The sequence below is a fragment of the Pelmatolapia mariae genome, linkage group LG7, assembly GCF_036321145.2.
Source record: "Pelmatolapia mariae isolate MD_Pm_ZW linkage group LG7, Pm_UMD_F_2, whole genome shotgun sequence".
In the NCBI taxonomy this organism is placed as follows: domain Eukaryota; kingdom Metazoa; phylum Chordata; class Actinopteri; order Cichliformes; family Cichlidae; genus Pelmatolapia; species Pelmatolapia mariae.
Genome location: NC_086233.1, coordinates 58,804,762 through 58,822,966, shown reverse-complemented (window position 1 = coordinate 58,822,966; position 18,205 = coordinate 58,804,762). Strand labels below are relative to the sequence as shown.

Here is an 18,205-nt window from a genome sequence, read left to right as displayed (position 1 = left end):
CCCTCACACACACTCTTCACCCTGCTGCCTTCTGGCAAGAGGTACCGGAGCATTCGGGCTCTCACTACCACTACCACTCTGTACTGTACCACTTTACATGGTTGAAATGACAATAAAAGCCACTTGACTTGACTTGACTTGAACTTAGGACATTTAAACAAATATTAGTGGAAATGTATACATATACGTGAGCCTGTATGTATACTTTTGCTCCGGTATGGATTAGAGAAAATTCAAAATAAATTCAAATGTGTTTAAGCTTAAAAAAAACATTCAAAGCCTCCAATTACCATGATGCCCATGATGAGTGTATAGAAACTTCTGACCACAACTTTATGTGGCATCCCAAAATCATACTTATAGTCATCAATCACACATTTAGCCATCATTTATATTCTTTAGCAGAACAAGGAAGACATAGGCTATATAAGTTCAGCCATTTATAGTTGCTATATTAAATATTATGGGCAAAAATCAAATGTTTTTTTATTGAACTACAATTCCATGAGAGTTATTTTAACAAAAACAAGCAATGCAGGTTTAACATAGCTATTTATTTACAGTAACAGAATAAATCAGTCAGTTTTTTACAAAAGATTATATTTCAGAGTCAATCAGTGTCTTCAGGATATGTGCTTACACTAATGAAAAAAGCTTACACCTATAGTCTATTGACAGAGGTAGTGTTTTTTCTATTTTATATCAGTTTATAAAATAAGACAGGCTTCTATAAAATGACAGAGGACCACACCCATCTAAAGTCCAAACAGCCCAGAAAATATTGATGCAGTTGAGCAACATCTTTATGAGGCACTTGTAAAGCAATGAAGGCGGTTAAAATGTTCATTGCCACCACACAAAATCAAATGAAAGGGTGTTAATTTGTGATGAAAATCATTTGAAATATATCTGTGAAGGTTCTCAGTCATCCAGGTCATCGTAGTCAAAGGAGTTAGCAAAGAAAAGCGTCTGGACTTCTTAAGGTTGCTTGAAGACGTTTCACCTCTCATCCGAGAAGCTTCTTCAGCTTCTTCAGAACTGAAGAAGCTTCTCGGATGAGAGGTGAAACGTCTTCAAGCAACCTTAAGAAGTCCAGACGCTTTTCTTTGCTAACTCCTTTGACCATTTGAAATATAAAAATACAGCATGCTTTTTCATATCTGAAGACATCACTATTTAACACACCTCAATAGATACCATATCCACAATATGAGGAAAAAAACTGGCAAAAACCTTTCTCTCACAAATTGTTGCCAAATCGCACAAAATACTAACAATTAGTTTCATTTTCTTGCTGAAAAGGTTGCCCGTCTTCTCTTGTTAAAGACAGATATAAACTTCCATCTGTGTCTGTAAATACTTCTGGTTGTCTGTGGAACTGCAGCCAACCTGAACAAATAGAATAAATATCGTTAATCAAATAATGATCATGTCTGACATTCTGACAAGTGAAAGGTATTTTCAAACTCAATCAGGCGGAGCCTCGATTATTGGCTCCATCTTATCAGTATCAGCTAGGACACAGATGTTGTTTTTGACAGCATAGAGGCTTCTTTCGTGCTTGTGTGTGCTACTTACAAGAGGCTTGCTCAGGCTCTGGATAAGGCTTCATACATACAGGAGGGAATTCTCCAAACACGGCAACCATCACCTGAAGAAGGCTCATTAGGTCACACTCACCCTAATAATAGAAGGAAAGGGTCACTTTCATGCGCTCTGGCTGTAGAGTTATGCAACCACATTGTGTCAGTGCCAGCAAAATCAACCCCTAACCCACATGCAGCTTTGTCGAAAACAAATATTGCTTCAATTCTCACATTCTTCCACTCTCGCAGGTAAGGCAGCATGACTTCACCATTGCTGGAGATATACTTTCCGCTGAGGATCATCATCTGTTGTGTGGGTCTGATATAGCAGATGGGAGCAGTTTGGGGGTAGGTTTCCTCAATCCACAGGCAAATGGGAATGTTATATGTCATATCTTGTATAATGGCAAAGAGAAAGATATCAAAATCAGAGAGATTCCTAACCTTTCCTGACATTCATATTTTTTGTTTGAAGTTATTCTGTTATGAAAGAGAAGAAAATGGAATGCAAATGTTATTACTGTTAATCGTGGCAGGAATGGTTCCGGTTAAACTCATCAAGTTCTTTGTAGTTCCATCATTGTAAACTGTACAAAACACAGCAAAGGCAGTTACTGTTACAATACAACGTTCATTTTTCCACCGAGTTTACAAAGTTCAGCAGCATTGGACTGTGAACCTTACCATATTTATCCATTATGGGCACAAGGTTTCTGAAGTAAGTTAATGCCACTTTTATTTCATGAGCCACATACTTCCGAAGATATATCTTCAAAACATAAAATAACAAAAATTAAAAGGAGAATAGAAAAAAAACAAATAAACACTGGAGAAATCTGTACATGAAACTACAGCCGCTGATCCAGCGATAAATGAAACATTCCTTACCTTAGGAAGCATTTTCTTAATCGTATCTTCGCTGTATGGCATGGTTAAAGTTTCTCTGAGAAGAAAATGCCACCTTTTTTTTTTCAATCAGTAACACTCTGTATGACTGTGTCAGACCTGTGAATGTCTGCCTGTCATGGCTTTTCGAGAACCTCTTATCTTTTATGACCCTTGAAAGCCAGGAAGAGAGAGTATGCAAATCTTCCGTGCTGAAAACCAATAACTATTCTACATGGCTTAAAGAAGAGGCATAAAAACATGAAGTGACTTGCGTCATGGGTCACTATTAGCTCAATCTGCTAGCATGTGTCTTGCTTTTCGCTTCCTGATTTAGTGATGACACTAACTTATCACTGTCAAATAAATCATTTCATTCATACCATATGGGTGACTCTGTGGCACTAATATAAATAACAGTCAACTCCAGTAGTGACAGAATAGAAATAAGTTCCGAATGCTCTGCTTTAGTTGAGCTAATTTAATATCATAGATACCATTTACTCATGTAAAACTGGGAAATACATAATACACTTCAGTGATTTTCTTATACTATACAATGTTCCTTGTTTAGTCCTTCCTTCTTTTTCAGATGCTGGAGGTGACTGAAATACACAAGCCTGACCCACTATTGCTGACTTTTATTGAATTCAGTTGTAAAGTAAGCCAAATAACTAACAAGTATGAATCCCACATCAAACTTTTTTTTTTTAAACCAAGGCTTCTTTTGAAAGCCTGCTCCCTTATTCACTACGTGGTCACTGCCCAGTTTTCATTAATGAATGTAGGGCCCTATCGCTTGTTATCACTATAACTTAAATGTAATATTTTAATTTCTTCTAACATCTAACCATCCTGAAGGGTTTTAAAAACTACACATTAATGTTCAGTTGTGCAATATTAAATTTGTTGTCACTGCAGTGTTATATGGTAGAATCATGTGTAAACACAGGGTTTATGATTGCCCTTTGAACCCCTTATCAGAGCTGTATTTTCTCACATTATATAGGCCTCATGCTGTTGTACACTGGGACTCTTCCTTATAAGCAGTTAAATATAAAACATTTGTCAAGAATATCTATATATGTCATCAGCTTTTATGATAAGACAAAAGCAATAGTTACTTTTGTTTTTTTTTTAAACCAAAGCTGTCTCAGTCCTTCAACTTCACGGCAGAATACACATAGTAGCCTGCAGGGGGAAGCAAATCACAAACTTAAGAACAAAAGTTTGGTGGCGAGTGGACCAAAGCAGTTTGATCTTGACATCTTTATTCCTGTCCTGCAATACATTTGCCACATTTTCAAAGAGTAAATACATCTTAAATAGCTAAACAGTTGACATTTTCACAAAATCCATCCACGCACCCATTCCACAGTCTGCAAGGGGACAAACAAGCCCCTGAGCCCACCGAATCCTTGTGCAAAACCCCCAATGGTCCTGAAAGTCTTTGTCATGCTCGCCAGGTTTTCAGACATGTATACTGGTGGCTCACTGGCTGAGTATTGCGACAACATGATGCTTTTTCTAATGCAATGGTAATCTGAATGCATAGATTTGTGAAATTCTATGGTATTATTATATCACGGATGTACTGTTTAAAGATTAACAAGGATACCACAAGGACTGTAATTACATACTACAAACTCCACGCTCCTTTTCCATTGAAATGTCTGAGTACAGTGGATGAAAAATAAAAGCTGGGTACAACACAGCCAAAAGTAGGGCCCCTACGATTATCCCTCAAATAATGTAAGCAATATAAATTGTAAAATCGAGGCTTCTTTCAAACAGTATCAAGAGACTCAAACACATTCACAGTTCATATCCTTCCTCCAAGCAGAGAAAAGAACACAAAACCTGACCACCATCATCCAGACAGTAATTAGACTGGTCATATTTCTGTAAGCAATGGTGGGAGTGAAAGAGTTCATTTGCATGTACAATATCAATTAGGTCAAAAAATAAAAACACTGTTTCCTTTAAAAGAAGGACAATGGCCAGATAAAGTTTGTCATCTGTTACATCAGAGCTTTGGATTTGAAGCAACAGGCTTGTAGTGTTTAGGACTCGGTACATTTCGACACATGCCCAATTCAGTGAACTACTATAATCTAGATATAATCTGTGCTAAATGCAACAATTTAGTCAAATCACTATCACATGTTCCAATGTGATGGAACTGAAATGTCATGAATATTTGATTACGACAAATTGGCTTATGCTGGGTTCTCTCTAAAGTTCATTACTACAGAAAAGCCCGTCTGTGTAGTGTTTTTAGGGACCTGTCTTTCAAATTCTGTACAGCGCATGTCTAAAGTCAACACACTCGTGTCTCTTTTTTTTTGCACACATAGTTAAAACAAACAAACAAACAATACAGCAAACTGAACAGATGACCGTCTCTGGTAGATCTCGCTGCACACATGAGGTACGAACTAGCTAACAGATAAGGCAAAGTAAACACACATCAGTCTTTTTATTCAGGCAGCAAATTAATCCAGTTACGGAGCGCACAAGCCTGTCTGTAATAAGAAACACAAAACAATGCACTCCCATATCCCGCTCCTAACACCTGTTACACACAATAGTCCCACATATACAGTAAATATGGTTCTGACATGACTAGCACCTGACTTGATATTGTTCCTTTGAAAAGCTGAAAGTGGCAGATAAAGCAGAGCAGTGTGAGGATAGTCTGGTGTGTGGAAAAACTGAAGTTTTACTCTGAGGCAGGACTTGTGCATTACACTTTGCAAAAACTAACTTATGACATCCCTTAACCCTGGTTTCCTGGACTGATAGATATCCTCCGGGACACCAATTCCTGAGCCTTATTGTCCACAAGGAGTGATTCTTGCAATCTAAAAATAGCTGTTGTACACCATACAGCTACTAAAATGAAATGCAGGGACTTTTTGCATTGCTGTTTTTTTTTTTGTTTTTTTTTTTAAATCAACTCGCTGCCAACTTTAAGGTATTTATCCCATTCTACAGGCAACCTATCGTGCTTTCGCAACTGCAAAGATAACAACAACTACATTTTCATGCACGGTACCTCTCCTTCTTAAACAAAAAGTAAAGCAGAAAAATAAGTAGTCATGACAGAGGGTATATTCCCAATACTTTGTAATTTGGAAAGTAAATTATTCTATTGCACCAGAATCTACGTACACTAACCATTACTATTATTATTCCACAAGACGACTCGGAATGAAACATCTGTAAAGAGAGAAGGCAGCGGTAAGCCATCTATCTAGAAATTCTCCATTCAAGAGATCTAGTCCAAAAGGATCTTCAACTACCTCAGGCAGGTCAAAAAAATGTCAAACCAGGTGCCAGCTGAAATAAGCACTTTCAAAACTGCCAATCAAAAATAAATGTTTCATATCAAATACAAAAATCAAATATTTTTTTTGTTTTTTTTTTACAGGTAGGCTAATTGATAAACAACAAAAAATACAGTCTTTCCCATGTCAGCATCCACCCCCTGTATCCAGTTAGAGGGCAGGGATTTCATTGCCATTCAAAAGAAACCAAAGGCAGGTAGGGTGAAGCGGGAATGGGATGGGTTAGCATGAGAGGTGTTGGGTTAACTAAAAGTCATTTCCAGTTCTTTCCACTGAAGTCAGTCATTCCTTCCAGCAGCTAGGTGGGGGATGGGGAGTGGAATCAGGCTTTTAAGGAGGGCGGAGGTGAGATACCCGCCCCCCCAATTACCAGTGTTGAGACTGAAAACAATAAGTTAGCAGGAAAGTTGTGGAGCTACCCAGCGACGCCACATTGCAGCTGACAAAGAGTCATTAGTGGTGTTGCTCACAGGTCGATGTGGACCAACAAAAAAGATGGGGCTGGACCAGGCTAGTTCCGCTAGCCACTTAGGCAACAGTCCAATATTCCCCTTTCCATACAAGTCTATAGTTCAGTCAGCCCTGATGGTTTCTGTCAGGGCTTTTGTTTCAATCGTCCTTTTGTTGGAAAAGTTTTTGTTTTCATCGTTGGGTTGTTTCATCTTCCAGTCCTTAAGTCCATGCTGCCACTTTGCGCCGTAGCGTTTCTCAACATGTAGCAGTGAGCTGGGCAAAGGAAATGACACAAGATATAATTAAAGTTTTAAACCCAGATTGTTTCAAAAGTGCTTGTTTTTTTTACAATGAGCATCATCTACACAGAGTTACAGGTGGTCAACAAATTAATGGTGAAACCAACAGAACAGAGATATCAAACTCATTTTCCATGTTTGACCTTAAGTGGGCCAGACCAGTGAAGCACCCCTTTCTGCCATTGCAAGAAAAAAAGTACTATGTCTCAGTTTCTCTGCATGATAAAGAAATAATTCTATAGTAAATGGAAGAAATCTGTCAGCACGACTCTTTGGGACTAAATTATAAGTAATAAATGTATTAAATTACAGAAAAAGTAGCTCATTGCCTTTTTTATTGTAAAATAACTATCTACAATGGAATTTTATATTGTAGATGGTGAAAAATCATAAACGTTTTCTTATTTAAATGTTCTCCTATTTGTTAATTACTTCAGTGTAATATGAAGTTTTTTTTATCAGAAGGAAAAATGGTAAAACTTCAAAATATATGCCCTTTCCACAGCTGTCCTGTGGGCCAGATCGGAGTCTTTGGTGGGTGAGTTCTGGCCCCTGGGCTGTATTTTTGATACCCCTGCAATAGAGCTTTGGGATACCATGTGCTTTGATCGCTCAGGCTCTGGAGCTCTGAGAAAATATTTCCAAAATTTATGTTTGACTATTGTGCTACCTAACATATCAGTCCAAAATCTTCCTTACATGTTCAGTTACAATAGCATATAACATCATTTTCATACTCATCAATCAGTGGCTGCTTGTACTCTATGGTTGGGGGCTTTGTCAGCCTGGAAGAGGCCAGCTCCCACCCTAACAGGATAAAGGTGAACAACTTTGTATTAACTTGTAATGATATGTCCCTTTAAAGGTAATAATTTCTCACCTGCATCACGACACCACACAGCGACAGCTCATACAGTCTTGACCACTCTCATCGGGTGGGTTCAACTTCCTCAACTTATGCTGCCTGATCTCTCTAACCAGTGTGTAGAAGGCGTCCTCTACTCCCTGTAAACACACGCAAACACACAAAAATGTTACAGAAAAATCCAGGCACTTAAAACACTCCCTTTCAAGTCAAGTATATTAAATGCACGTCTTCTGACTGACAGCAAAGCTTTTAGGTGTGCTCACCAATTGCCAACATTACCATGACAACCTTAATCATTGCGAGCACTGAGAATTATTAAATACATCGTCAAGAAATCATGATGACTAAAAAGACTGCATTACTTTACTTCTTGCATTTCCTTTTGAGTGACAGATATTCTGCAGGTGTAGCGATGAATGCGAGTATGTATGTACCTACATAATGTGTCACAGTGAGTCACAGACAGTGGGAGCTGTGAGGCAACTGGTCCTTATGAGCCCTTTCAAATACTGTAGTTCTGTTCTCAAGCCAAGGTAACCTGGCTATGAGTCACTGCCTGCAGCATAATAAAATGTTCCCAGCAACACAAATCACATCATAGCGCATGGTCTGCTGTAAGATGCACATGAATATTTTTGCAAAAGGTGAAATTACACAGCCTAAATAAGAACACTGATATAACCTGCAGATAACATAATGATGCAGCAAAATTAGCATATGAGGAATTTTAAAGATTCAAACACCAATAAAAGAGGCAGGACACGAGAAAAGTATTCCTCTGCGGAAAAACTTTATGTTGCTCTTTACTTTATGTAAACCGCTTACCTGTCGTGTTTTGGCAGAGGTCTCAATGTAGGGGATGCCATAGGAGCGAGCGAGCTCCTGGGCTTGCCTCGTGTCCACCGTGCGTGCAGGGAGGTCACATTTGTTTCCCACAAGCACCATGGGAACATCATCGGAGTCCTTAACACGTTTAATCTGTTCTCTGCGTTGCAAAACAAGAAAAATGAAAATTTAGTTTATTTATTTCATTTCCTTATTATTATTTTTTTGTCCCTTGATACATCCAAGCACTTTATTTAGCCACAGTTACATGTCTGTTGGCTGAGATCCTCCCAGCATCATCAACAGCAGCTCCACCCCTGGAGAACCAACCACCCAGGGAACTTTAGGACCCAGAGGAAGAGCTAGTGCCTACCGGTGCTGGGCTGTGCTGCACTGCTGAAGGAGGAAGGGAGGGTGGGTGGACAACAGGCAGGCGGCAAACAGCATTACCTCATCACTACAGCAGCAAGTGCCAAATGCCATGCAGCCAGGGGGGACTGAGTGAGAGGAGAGGGTCAGATCACTCCATCAGCCCAGCCTTTCTTCTCAATCAGCCCCAGTATAGCCTCCAGTACAGTCAGCCAAACCCATCTGCAGTCAATACTGCTAATGGTAATTATGACCACACTTGCTCTGAGTTTTGATGTCAAAGCAAACAAGTTACCTTATTTAAACCACAGACTGTATACCTGGTATTAAGGCGAGTGCTTAAAGTTTAGCTTTAAAGAGTTGTGGATTGGTCTTTATTTGGTGTTTTTGTACATGGATGAACACTGCTCTGCCATGTAGCGCTAGTCAGCACTGATAGTGGTGGGAAAAGTTTTTGTGGGTTTTATTTCTTGTCACAAACAATTATGTATACATCTGCTACCTGTATTTACAGGCAACAGATGTATAGATAACTCAAAACATTTAACTGGGCACTGAGCCAAAGTGCACTGCATACCTTCACAGGTAGCAGTGTGGTTTAAGAGCAGTTATGTTAAAGCAGGGTCCAAAACAGCTGAGTTGCAATGGCAACAGGCCAAACAAATGTACATTTACACACTCTGGAAAACTGTGACTTAAAGTGTAGCCTCATGCAAGACCAGCAAGTGGGTGCCTAATGTGATGAGAAAGACAAAATGTGGCAAAGAGAGAAAACGCTGTCACTTCCAGCTGAAACTCTCACCCCCACCCTCCCTTTCTCCTTCCCTGTCCTTGGGAGCGCTACCTCTCCCTGCTCCTCTAATTGAGTCAGGATCGATTTCATTGGCATCGTGCTGTAAGCCTCCAGTTGGGAGCTAAGCTTTCTTTAGCCGTGTTAAACGCTACAGCATGACATCATCAACTACTGCAGAGAGCTGGCACACACGTATATAAAGCCCTTTTCCTGCAGACTCCACGGGAGTCCCTGTAACACACACTGCATATGCACATCCAGAGAAGCTAACAGACATGATTTAGCATCGGAGCTCCACCCCAACAGGCCTATGGTCTGGCCAGGAAATACAGAGGTGCACATTTTCCAGTTCTCTTTCTCTGCATTACTCTTAGACACACCTATACTGGTGAATGTCCTCAAAAGACTTGGTATTGTTGATGGCGAAGACACACAGGAAGCCCTCCCCCGTCCTCATGTACTGATCCCTCATGGCGCTGTACTCCTCTTGACCTGCAGTGTCCAGGATGTCCAACAGGCAGGTCTCCCCGTCTATCACAACCTGCTTCCTGTATGAGTCCTGCAGAAAAAGACAAACTTGCACTTTTAGAGAAGTGCTAAAGACATCACACAAAACTGATAGTTCAGGTGGGCTTTAATGTAACCGGTGGTCCATTGCACATTCTTACCCTGGGTCACTCAGGGCAAAGAAGTATACTATAGGGACACTATGTCAGTGACTGAATGTTGCTTGACTGTAATCAACTTAGGTTACTTTGTTAAATTCCCTCCTCACTTTCAGGCCAAATGAAAATCAAGAGATCAGAGGAGCAGGGTATCAGAGCCAATGTTTAGCCTTCCAACATGCAGTCACAAAAACATGGGAGTGCTGTCCCTTTGTTTGTTAGAGCATAGGGGCCAGGAATGCAAATACACAAAAAGGACATTGTCTGGCCAGAGGCAGGCGTGGTGAGAAAGAGAGGGATAGAGAGGGAGAAAAAGGGGAGAAAAGACAGGAGAAGACATTCTTCCACTTTGCTCTGCAATATATTCCAGTGTCTTTTTCTCAGGAAAATATTGAGTAAAAGGTGGAGAAAATGCTTTTCTCTTTTCTGAAATTATGGATTTCTTTCAAGCCTTGTCATTTGGAGGATTGCCACAGAAGTTAATTAATTAAAGTAACTTGGTTTAGACTGTGGGCTTGGACATTTATATAAAACAACTAATTACGCAAAGACTGCACATGAACCATTTTAAAGAATGTCGCAGAAGCACACAACAGTTCAAGGGGAAATACTTCATCTAAAGATAACTGCTGCAGGAATAATGTACAGAACACGTAGAAGCACGTCATACCTCTATTGTGGGGTCATATTCATCCACAAAGTGGTTCTGGATCAGCTGTATGGTAAGTGCACTCTTGCCCACGCCTCCAGCTCCCACCACCACCAGCTTATACTCCGTCATGTTCGCAGCTGCAGCTCAACCACACACTCACACACAACCACCGCTGCTGGAGAGAGGAAAAGGTGCAGGTTAGTACAATGACCAAAATAAACATGACACACAGTTTTGACAAGCACATGTCAAGATTGACGTGTCCTCAATTGGTGGTACAGACAAAACATATGACAATACCATTAATGCCCACTGGTGAGAAACATGAGTGGTTGTGTATGCTGAAGTGTGTGCATGCAGTGGGGGCTGTAGTTGAGACCCTCAAAGGGGAATGTGAAAAATGTGCTGAAGGTACTCAATGTTCCAGTCCTCTCCCGCTCAGTGTTAGCAGCAAAAAGTGTGCATGAGAGGGAGTAAGAGAGAAAAAGGAGGGGCATCACACTGGCAGATAGATCCATATCACTCAGGGTTTAGATTACTGAGGTCTACCTTTGAACATACAGGGACAGTGATCCAAAAATAAATAAATACATATTAATAAAGATCAAATTGAGTCAATACTAGAACATTCTTAATAAAATAATTCTAAAAATATATTTAAAACTCTTCCACTGTTTCATTTTAATGATGAGGTAAATCACTATCTACGAGACTGTTGTTATGAAGGATTTCTTGTTGATTCACTCTACAGCGATCCATCCAGGAGGGTTACGATTGTATGACCCCCAGGTGTGCCTGCAGCTGCCCCCTACGCTCCACCAAACCCACTTAATAGGTCCAGTCGATGTAACATGGTCAAGTTAGCCATAAATCAAGCCATGTTATTAAAGAAACACGAGGAAACATACGCGATATCAATTTTCTGTTACCTGAAACGGGCACAATCAAACCTACATAAATTTAGGAGAAATTATTAAAACTTACTCCATTTCAAAAGCTGGGAGAAAAACCAAGTTATTCAAATATTAATGAGATATTTTTCCAGTGTAACAGTGTAATAGATTTTTGTGTGCTTAAAAATTTGGGGAAATTTGCGTATATTACAATTTTGCTCATTTTACCACCAAACTAGGTGAAGCCGCAAATATTCATGTACAGACACAAGAAAGGCACGTACATGCAGGTCATCATCCCCCACCACAGCGTTGCTGGCCAGTAAAATTCCAGTGTTAAAGAGAAAGTAGTCATATGGTTTTTCTGTTATGTTCTGTGGCAAAGTGAGACTCATTGTATGAACAGCTGACCACAAACTCACCAAATATGCAACCTAAAAATGACCAAACAGTTTCTGAGTAGAAGACATGATGAGTCAGATTTATTACTGACTGATATGAAGTTGTTGTGCTGGTTTTATAACATTAAATCGACTACAAATCTATGACTAACCACAAGTGTGCTGGAGGCCCATGGTAACTACAGGACTCTACTATGGTTACAGTTTGACATTGTATTAATAATGAGTGGAATAATAATGATGTCATATCTGGTTAAAGACCTAAGAGGAAAGTAACTGAGAACAGTTATAAATGATAGAAAGCCATGTGTTTTAATAGAAGCATAGTTTCACTTTCTGTTTGACAATTTAGACCAACAACCTCTAGACGCCACCTCTATGTCAAATATCTGTCTTTAAGTACTATCAAACAGCAAAGCCTCAGTTGTCATAATTGTACTATACAATGAATTTAAAGTGTATATACAGTGTATATATAATATGGGCTGGTTCAAAAAAAAGGGAGGGTGACCTTAAAGGGAGAGCAGCTAAAACAGCTTGTTTCAGACAGTGGGTGGCAAACTGAGCCCCCCAGCATGAGATAAATAATACTCATTTTGAACTGTGACTAATGCAAAATGACTCTGATAAATATTCAAGGTGAAAACTGGTATATTATAAGTCCTCCTAAACAAAACAGTTCACTATTAATACTAACTTAAAAATGACATCAGAGTAGCATTATGCTGTCACTTTTTATCTGAATCTGCACCACCCTAGCACCCAGAGTAACCCTAAATCTCTCTTCCTCAAAAGTTTAAACTATGTCTCAAATTACCGATGAAGCCATTTAGCATAAAAGACGGGCACATGTGGGTTAAACATCTCCACATGCTCATTAATAGTGTCTCACTTTGCTGAATGGTCCTGAAGAGGAAAATCATTAACCTGCACCACCTGCTGCAGTGTATAATCAATCTGTCAGGATTTCATGAGCAGCACAGTTCACATATGCTCTTTTACCTTCCGCAGGGAGCCGTGTGTCATCCCTCATATAAAATGCACTCTTTGTTATAGCTGCTACACAAACTACTTGCGCACTTAAGAGTGTAAACATCAGGGCTTCAGTTGACCTGAGCAGTAAACACTCACGCCCTCTCTCTTGTGCTTTGAATCCCAAAGGAATAAAAGTACAAGTGAGAGCTGGGGTGAATCTTGAACTCTAACAGTATAAAGAGAGAAGTAACAGGTGGCCTGTCATAAACACAGCCCGTGGTCAGTTCAATAACCGGACAAGACACAGAATTTCAAAAGAAAATGAAACATATAAGGTAAATATAGCTGTGAAGAGGAAAAAAATAACAGACGTTCTATATTTGTCTCTGGGTGTGGTGTTGTATTAATAGAATCTGCATGCATCTCAGAAAGAAAGAAAAAAGTCCTGCTTGGGTTATTTGTGTCTGAGGCTGTATGTGCCTGTGCTGTTAGGACAAACTAAGATTAACCAAGACTGCAATAATGTTAATGATTGAGAGACAACCAGACTTGCTAAGTTGAGGACACAGTCATTTAACTGCTCTCATTCAATCACTGAGATACGCAAGCACATAAACGCACACACTCCTGCACCACATTCTGTATCCCGTAAGCCACTGCTTCACCTTAATGGAACAGGTAGCTCTAAGCACCATCACCATTACCAACAACGACCTCCTTGTCAAAACACCCTCGCTGCTATAATTCTGAAACGCAACAGGAAGGGAATTATACTGACCCCTCAAACTTGTGGTTAAACATTTAGCTTCCTTTTCCCTCAGTGTAAATAAATCAGCCTGGTACACAGTGCAGCCTGCCCTGGCTGGACTACAGAGTCTGGTGGAGTAGCAGAGCCAGTCTAGCTCCTTAGAGCCCCCTCTAACTAAATAAACAGCAGCTGTGTGGCGAACAGAGACTTGTGCGGGGCAGGCAGACGCTGGATCACCTTTGGCTGCTGAAACTCCAGACAGGGCAAGGATCAACAATAATAGACTCATCGGCAGTTATTTCACGTTTCGTGTGGACACAAGATAAAATGTTCAACTATAGACAAGTCATTTAGATCAAAGATTTGATATGACTTATTCCAGTTCACTAAAACACAGGATGACCAATATGCCATCATACAGGATGAAACACTTGATGACTAAAACTGAATACTCAACCATACTGTTGGTCAGCTGTTCCACGTATTCGCTCTGTTTTGTCATATATAAACATTATTGTTAATCAGAGATTGATCAGATGCCACAAGCCTCACTGGTGAGCACTTGTGCATCTTATCTTCACTTGCTGCCTCACAATTAACGATAAAAGCACTGTTTTTCACAGAATTGGATTCTATTTGTGGCAGTAGCGACCTGGTCAGCCAGTAGGGAAACTCAAGCCTGAAAGAGCTAGATGGGGTAACATCACTAAAACTGTTGAAATAAGAGAAGCTAAATCATTCTGGGTTGAGATTTTTTCGAAAAGATGAAATGTTGCCAAAGCCTATGAGAGATTCACACAGAAATATGCATGAAATGCCTCCTTTTTACCCGATATTCATCAATATGGCAGTGATAACTCATGCGCTGAACTGATTAGTATGAAGAATGTAGGCCAAACAAAAACAAAAAAAGATTGATAGCTACATTATCAAATACAGCATCATACACAGTTCTTCAACATTTAACACACGTGGTTACAACATTTTTTCTACATAACCAGATCTCTAGTGTACACCTGCCAAGCCAGTGATATTTACAGCCTAAAAAAAATGCAAATTCAACACATCCATGCACCGCTACTGGGAGTCCAGAGGAAGGAAAGCAGACAGCCGTCTTCTCTCAAACTAGGCCATGTCAGCTGCTGATTAATAATCCACATATACATATGGAGATGAATAGCAAAATCAATCACTGACACAGACATTGCTGTGTTTCTACAGCCACTTGTTGTCAGGAGGGGCTCATACTGAGCGGGTCTTTGTGTAGATAGAGAGGAAAGACGAGGACACAGCCTCTGGAGGTCAAAATCATCAGTGCTTGCATCAATTTCATCCACACTCAGGGACTAAGCAAAAGAGCGTTTTGTCTGAGCTTTTCTCTCCTCTACACACAGATGAGTATTTTGGGTATAGCTGTATCAAACACAATATATCCCCATTTTCTCCTCTGCAATCCCGAGTGGAGTTGCTCTCAGCATATGGTTAAACTCTGCTGCCCTTATTTGCACACATGTAAAAACTTGCATTCATGATGTGGCAGTTGTCTGTGTCCTTTTTACACACGGTGCACATGTGACAAAAGTGATAATCCTACAGCAGGGTGACTTTTGTTAGTCATTCAACAAAAAACAGTAATGAATCTGCCACAGCTGTCACACAGGCCGCACCTATCCCTTTCCAAAGTTCCCAAAACCTTTGTAGAGCAGCTCTCTAATATGATCAAGGGCCACTATTTAGCATGTTTGAGTTTAGGGTTATTTATAGTGCACCACCGCCAGTCTGAAATTAACAGTCCATTTTGAAACCCTAGAGCCTCGCCTGGACCAAAAGGATAATCTTACATGACAGCTTACGGAGGGTGCAAGCAAAGAGCAGCAATTCAGATGGTAGCAGGAGAGTTCATTGGCGAGGGAGGGAGAAGACTACTCTCTATATATGCCAAGGGCATAACAAACACAGAAGAGAAGAGTCTAGCAAGAAAGTGAAAAATATTAAACATAATGAAAATCCTCCAAGCCAAACTTCAATGCATCTTTTTCATCTTCTCAACACACGTGACACAAGGAGCTAGGTACATGGATGACCGTCTTCCTCAACATGCACTCTGGTCTCCATTTAAGTGCTTAATTGGTTAAAGGATCCATACTGGCAGAGCCACAAGCCCACTGAAGAGATAATAGATTTTTAATGGAGCTTTGATGGTAAGGAGACCCTCTCAAGGGAGGTGTCACGGTCAAATACGGAGACTCCGAGACCCATCCTAAAGTCTCGATAACCACCCCACCCTCCCTCTGCTTTCCAGTGACATCATTCTTCTAAACAGCATCCAAAACAGTAAGTGTTTTCCACCAGCTCAGGAATGAAGCACTATTCTGCTCTCAGGTCAGTGAAACACAATTACCTGAAGACATTGGTTCAGATTTTATGAAGTTGGTAGGGGAGTCAAACTGACTACAACATAGGTAAAAAAAACAAAACAGGATTTACTCTTTTCTCTAGAATTTAACACAAAGCTGAATTTGGTTCTTTCCACATTTCTAAATGTTTCACTATCTAAAGAGGCCTTTTTGCTGTTCTGAAAGCCACTAGCCTCTAGTGACCTTTTCCCTACTGGGTCATCCTTTTAGTTTGTAGGACAGGGTGACACAGTGGAGGCAGCAGCAGAGATAAAAAGAGCGGCTGACCTCCACACAAAGGCCTGCCGGTTGGAGGAGCTGCAAGGGTTATCATTAGACACCTAACACCCCCAAAACTCTAAATGTGGGCTCTGGGTAAATCTCATCGAGTTGTTTTAGTTCATGAAACAATGTGAAAGCAAAGAAAGCATCTTCTGGGTCACATAAAAACACCTAATGTCCATTCAACAACCCCCCCCTCCCCCCACACACACACCAATACTAAAACCCAGCAGGGAACGGTGTTATTTGTAAAATCTTGGTTTTTAGAGTCACACTTACTGCTTGGCTGCATAAAAAGCTTAAAAGAAAACGAAGACACATTGACCTCACACCTCAATCACTGGACCACCTCCAACTGTTTTCCAGCTGACTTGCCAAAACGCTGCAGACACCAACACCAATATTTACTCACACAGAATCGCTGCAAAGCCTCCTTCTCATAGTCATATATACTGATGCACATTCACTTGCATGATTATGACTTTCACAGAAGATGCTGTGGTCAGCGAATGTGACGATGTGGCGGATTAAAAAAAGAAACCGTACACCAGAAAGCCCCAAGAAAAACACATGAGTGAAACACTTTCTGTTGTATTGCCTAAGAGGGCACTCATTCAAATGTTTGATACTACTTTGAATGCTGAATGCATTTAATTGTTTGCTGTCCGGGAGCTTCTATGGGCATTCGCTGAGTGATTAGTGCTGTCTTTGTAAATCTCTTTCACCTTACTAGCCATTTTTTTTATCAGATACGAGACTTGAAATGATCATCTTTGTGAATGCCTTGTAATGGAATCTCACTTCCGCAGTGATAGCTTTTATTCACTGTGACGGGGCGTCACCCTAGTTGTCTCTGACGCCACTATCGAGACCAGCAACCTCACAGCCTGCCCCAGTCTTTTCCTTATACAATACAAAAGACAGAGGTACATTAGCATCTATTGCAATGGCACTTGCAAATCTCTTCGGTTTCTCTTTCAAAGTGAGGTAAAGCGGGGGGGAAATCCTGGATGGTCATGTTATCCCTTTATAACCAAGTTTTAACACCCAAACTCAAGGAAGACCGCTTACCAGAAAATATATAATTGGCTTAAAACAGTCAGGGGTTGGGAGGAAAAATCATCCTATGGAGGCAGGGTAGAAAGAAGGCTGAGTTCTAAGCAGGATAATGTTCAAGCTCGCCGGGCGTGAATTAAAAAATGTTATGATAGCTAGCTAACCTGTTTTTTCTGTAAGGACCGCAATCTCCAGCGGTGCCCAAAACACTGAAAGCACTTAAGAGAAGACATATTTCTCGGTGAGGGGAAAAAACCCGATATTTTTGGTAAGCAAGGATGTGTACAGTATACTTACAACAAGCAGAGGTCTATTGGCGACAGGAGCGGCGTTTCTACCGGAGAGGAAGAAGAAAATCTTTCAATTGTTTTGCTTCTCCGCTGAAATCGGAAAAAAGCCACAAAATATTCCGAGTCTCTTTCCCCGTTTGTTCAGGTATTTGCGTCCTATTCACTGTAAGAAACTGTGTAATTTTAAGTAGCTAAACTGCACCAAGGTATTCATTGGTCCTGGGTCCTATAATGTGCCCGCGTTGAACAATGTGCTTCCCAGAGAGAGCGGAGGGGATGAGGAGAGTAGTGCCCACGCCCAGCTCTATCAAACATAGATCCGCCCCGGTTACCAAGCATGTTACCGTAGCGTTCTAGTGCTGTCGGATTTTTGGCAACTCCACTGTGAAGGCTACTGGACCTACACATTTAAACGCTAA

The 18,205-nt window shown here is 40.5% G+C and overlaps 1 protein-coding gene across 3 annotated transcripts; it reads right to left on the bottom strand.

The window, feature by feature from the left end:
• Positions 1 to 3,721: 3,721 nt before the first annotated feature.
• Positions 3,722 to 18,057, bottom strand: hrasb (HRas proto-oncogene, GTPase b). 3 transcript variants are annotated; one of them, XM_063479968.1, is made up of 6 exons: positions 17,794 to 18,057; positions 10,764 to 10,920; positions 9,809 to 9,987; positions 8,267 to 8,426; positions 7,454 to 7,578; positions 3,722 to 6,547 (listed from the first exon to the last, which is right to left on the bottom strand). In XM_063479968.1, exons 2-5 carry the CDS (start codon positions 10,872 to 10,874, stop codon positions 7,459 to 7,461), a joined length of 570 nt encoding a protein of 189 aa, XP_063336038.1. In that variant the 5' UTR covers positions 10,875 to 10,920; positions 17,794 to 18,057; the 3' UTR covers positions 3,722 to 6,547; positions 7,454 to 7,458. The 3 variants fall into 3 exon arrangements, with proteins under 3 accessions (XP_063336038.1, XP_063336039.1, XP_063336040.1); XM_063479969.1 differs by having other exon boundaries at positions 10,764 to 10,917; XM_063479970.1 differs by lacking the exon at positions 17,794 to 18,057 and adding an exon at positions 11,046 to 11,165 and having other exon boundaries at positions 10,764 to 10,917.
• Between the last annotated feature and the right edge of the window lie 148 nt (positions 18,058 to 18,205).

Coding starts and splice junctions, on each gene's coding strand:
- hrasb (XM_063479968.1), bottom strand. CDS start 10,874: ATGACGGAGTATAAGCTGGTGGTGGTGGGAGCTGGAGGCGTGGGCAAG. Junction 9,988..10,763: donor AATATGACCCCACAATAGAG/GTATGACGTGCT, acceptor CTTTTTCTGCAG/GACTCATACAGGAAGCAGGT. Junction 8,427..9,808: donor GAGGACATTCACCAGTATAG/GTGTGTCTAAGA, acceptor TTTGCAACGCAG/AGAACAGATTAAACGTGTTA.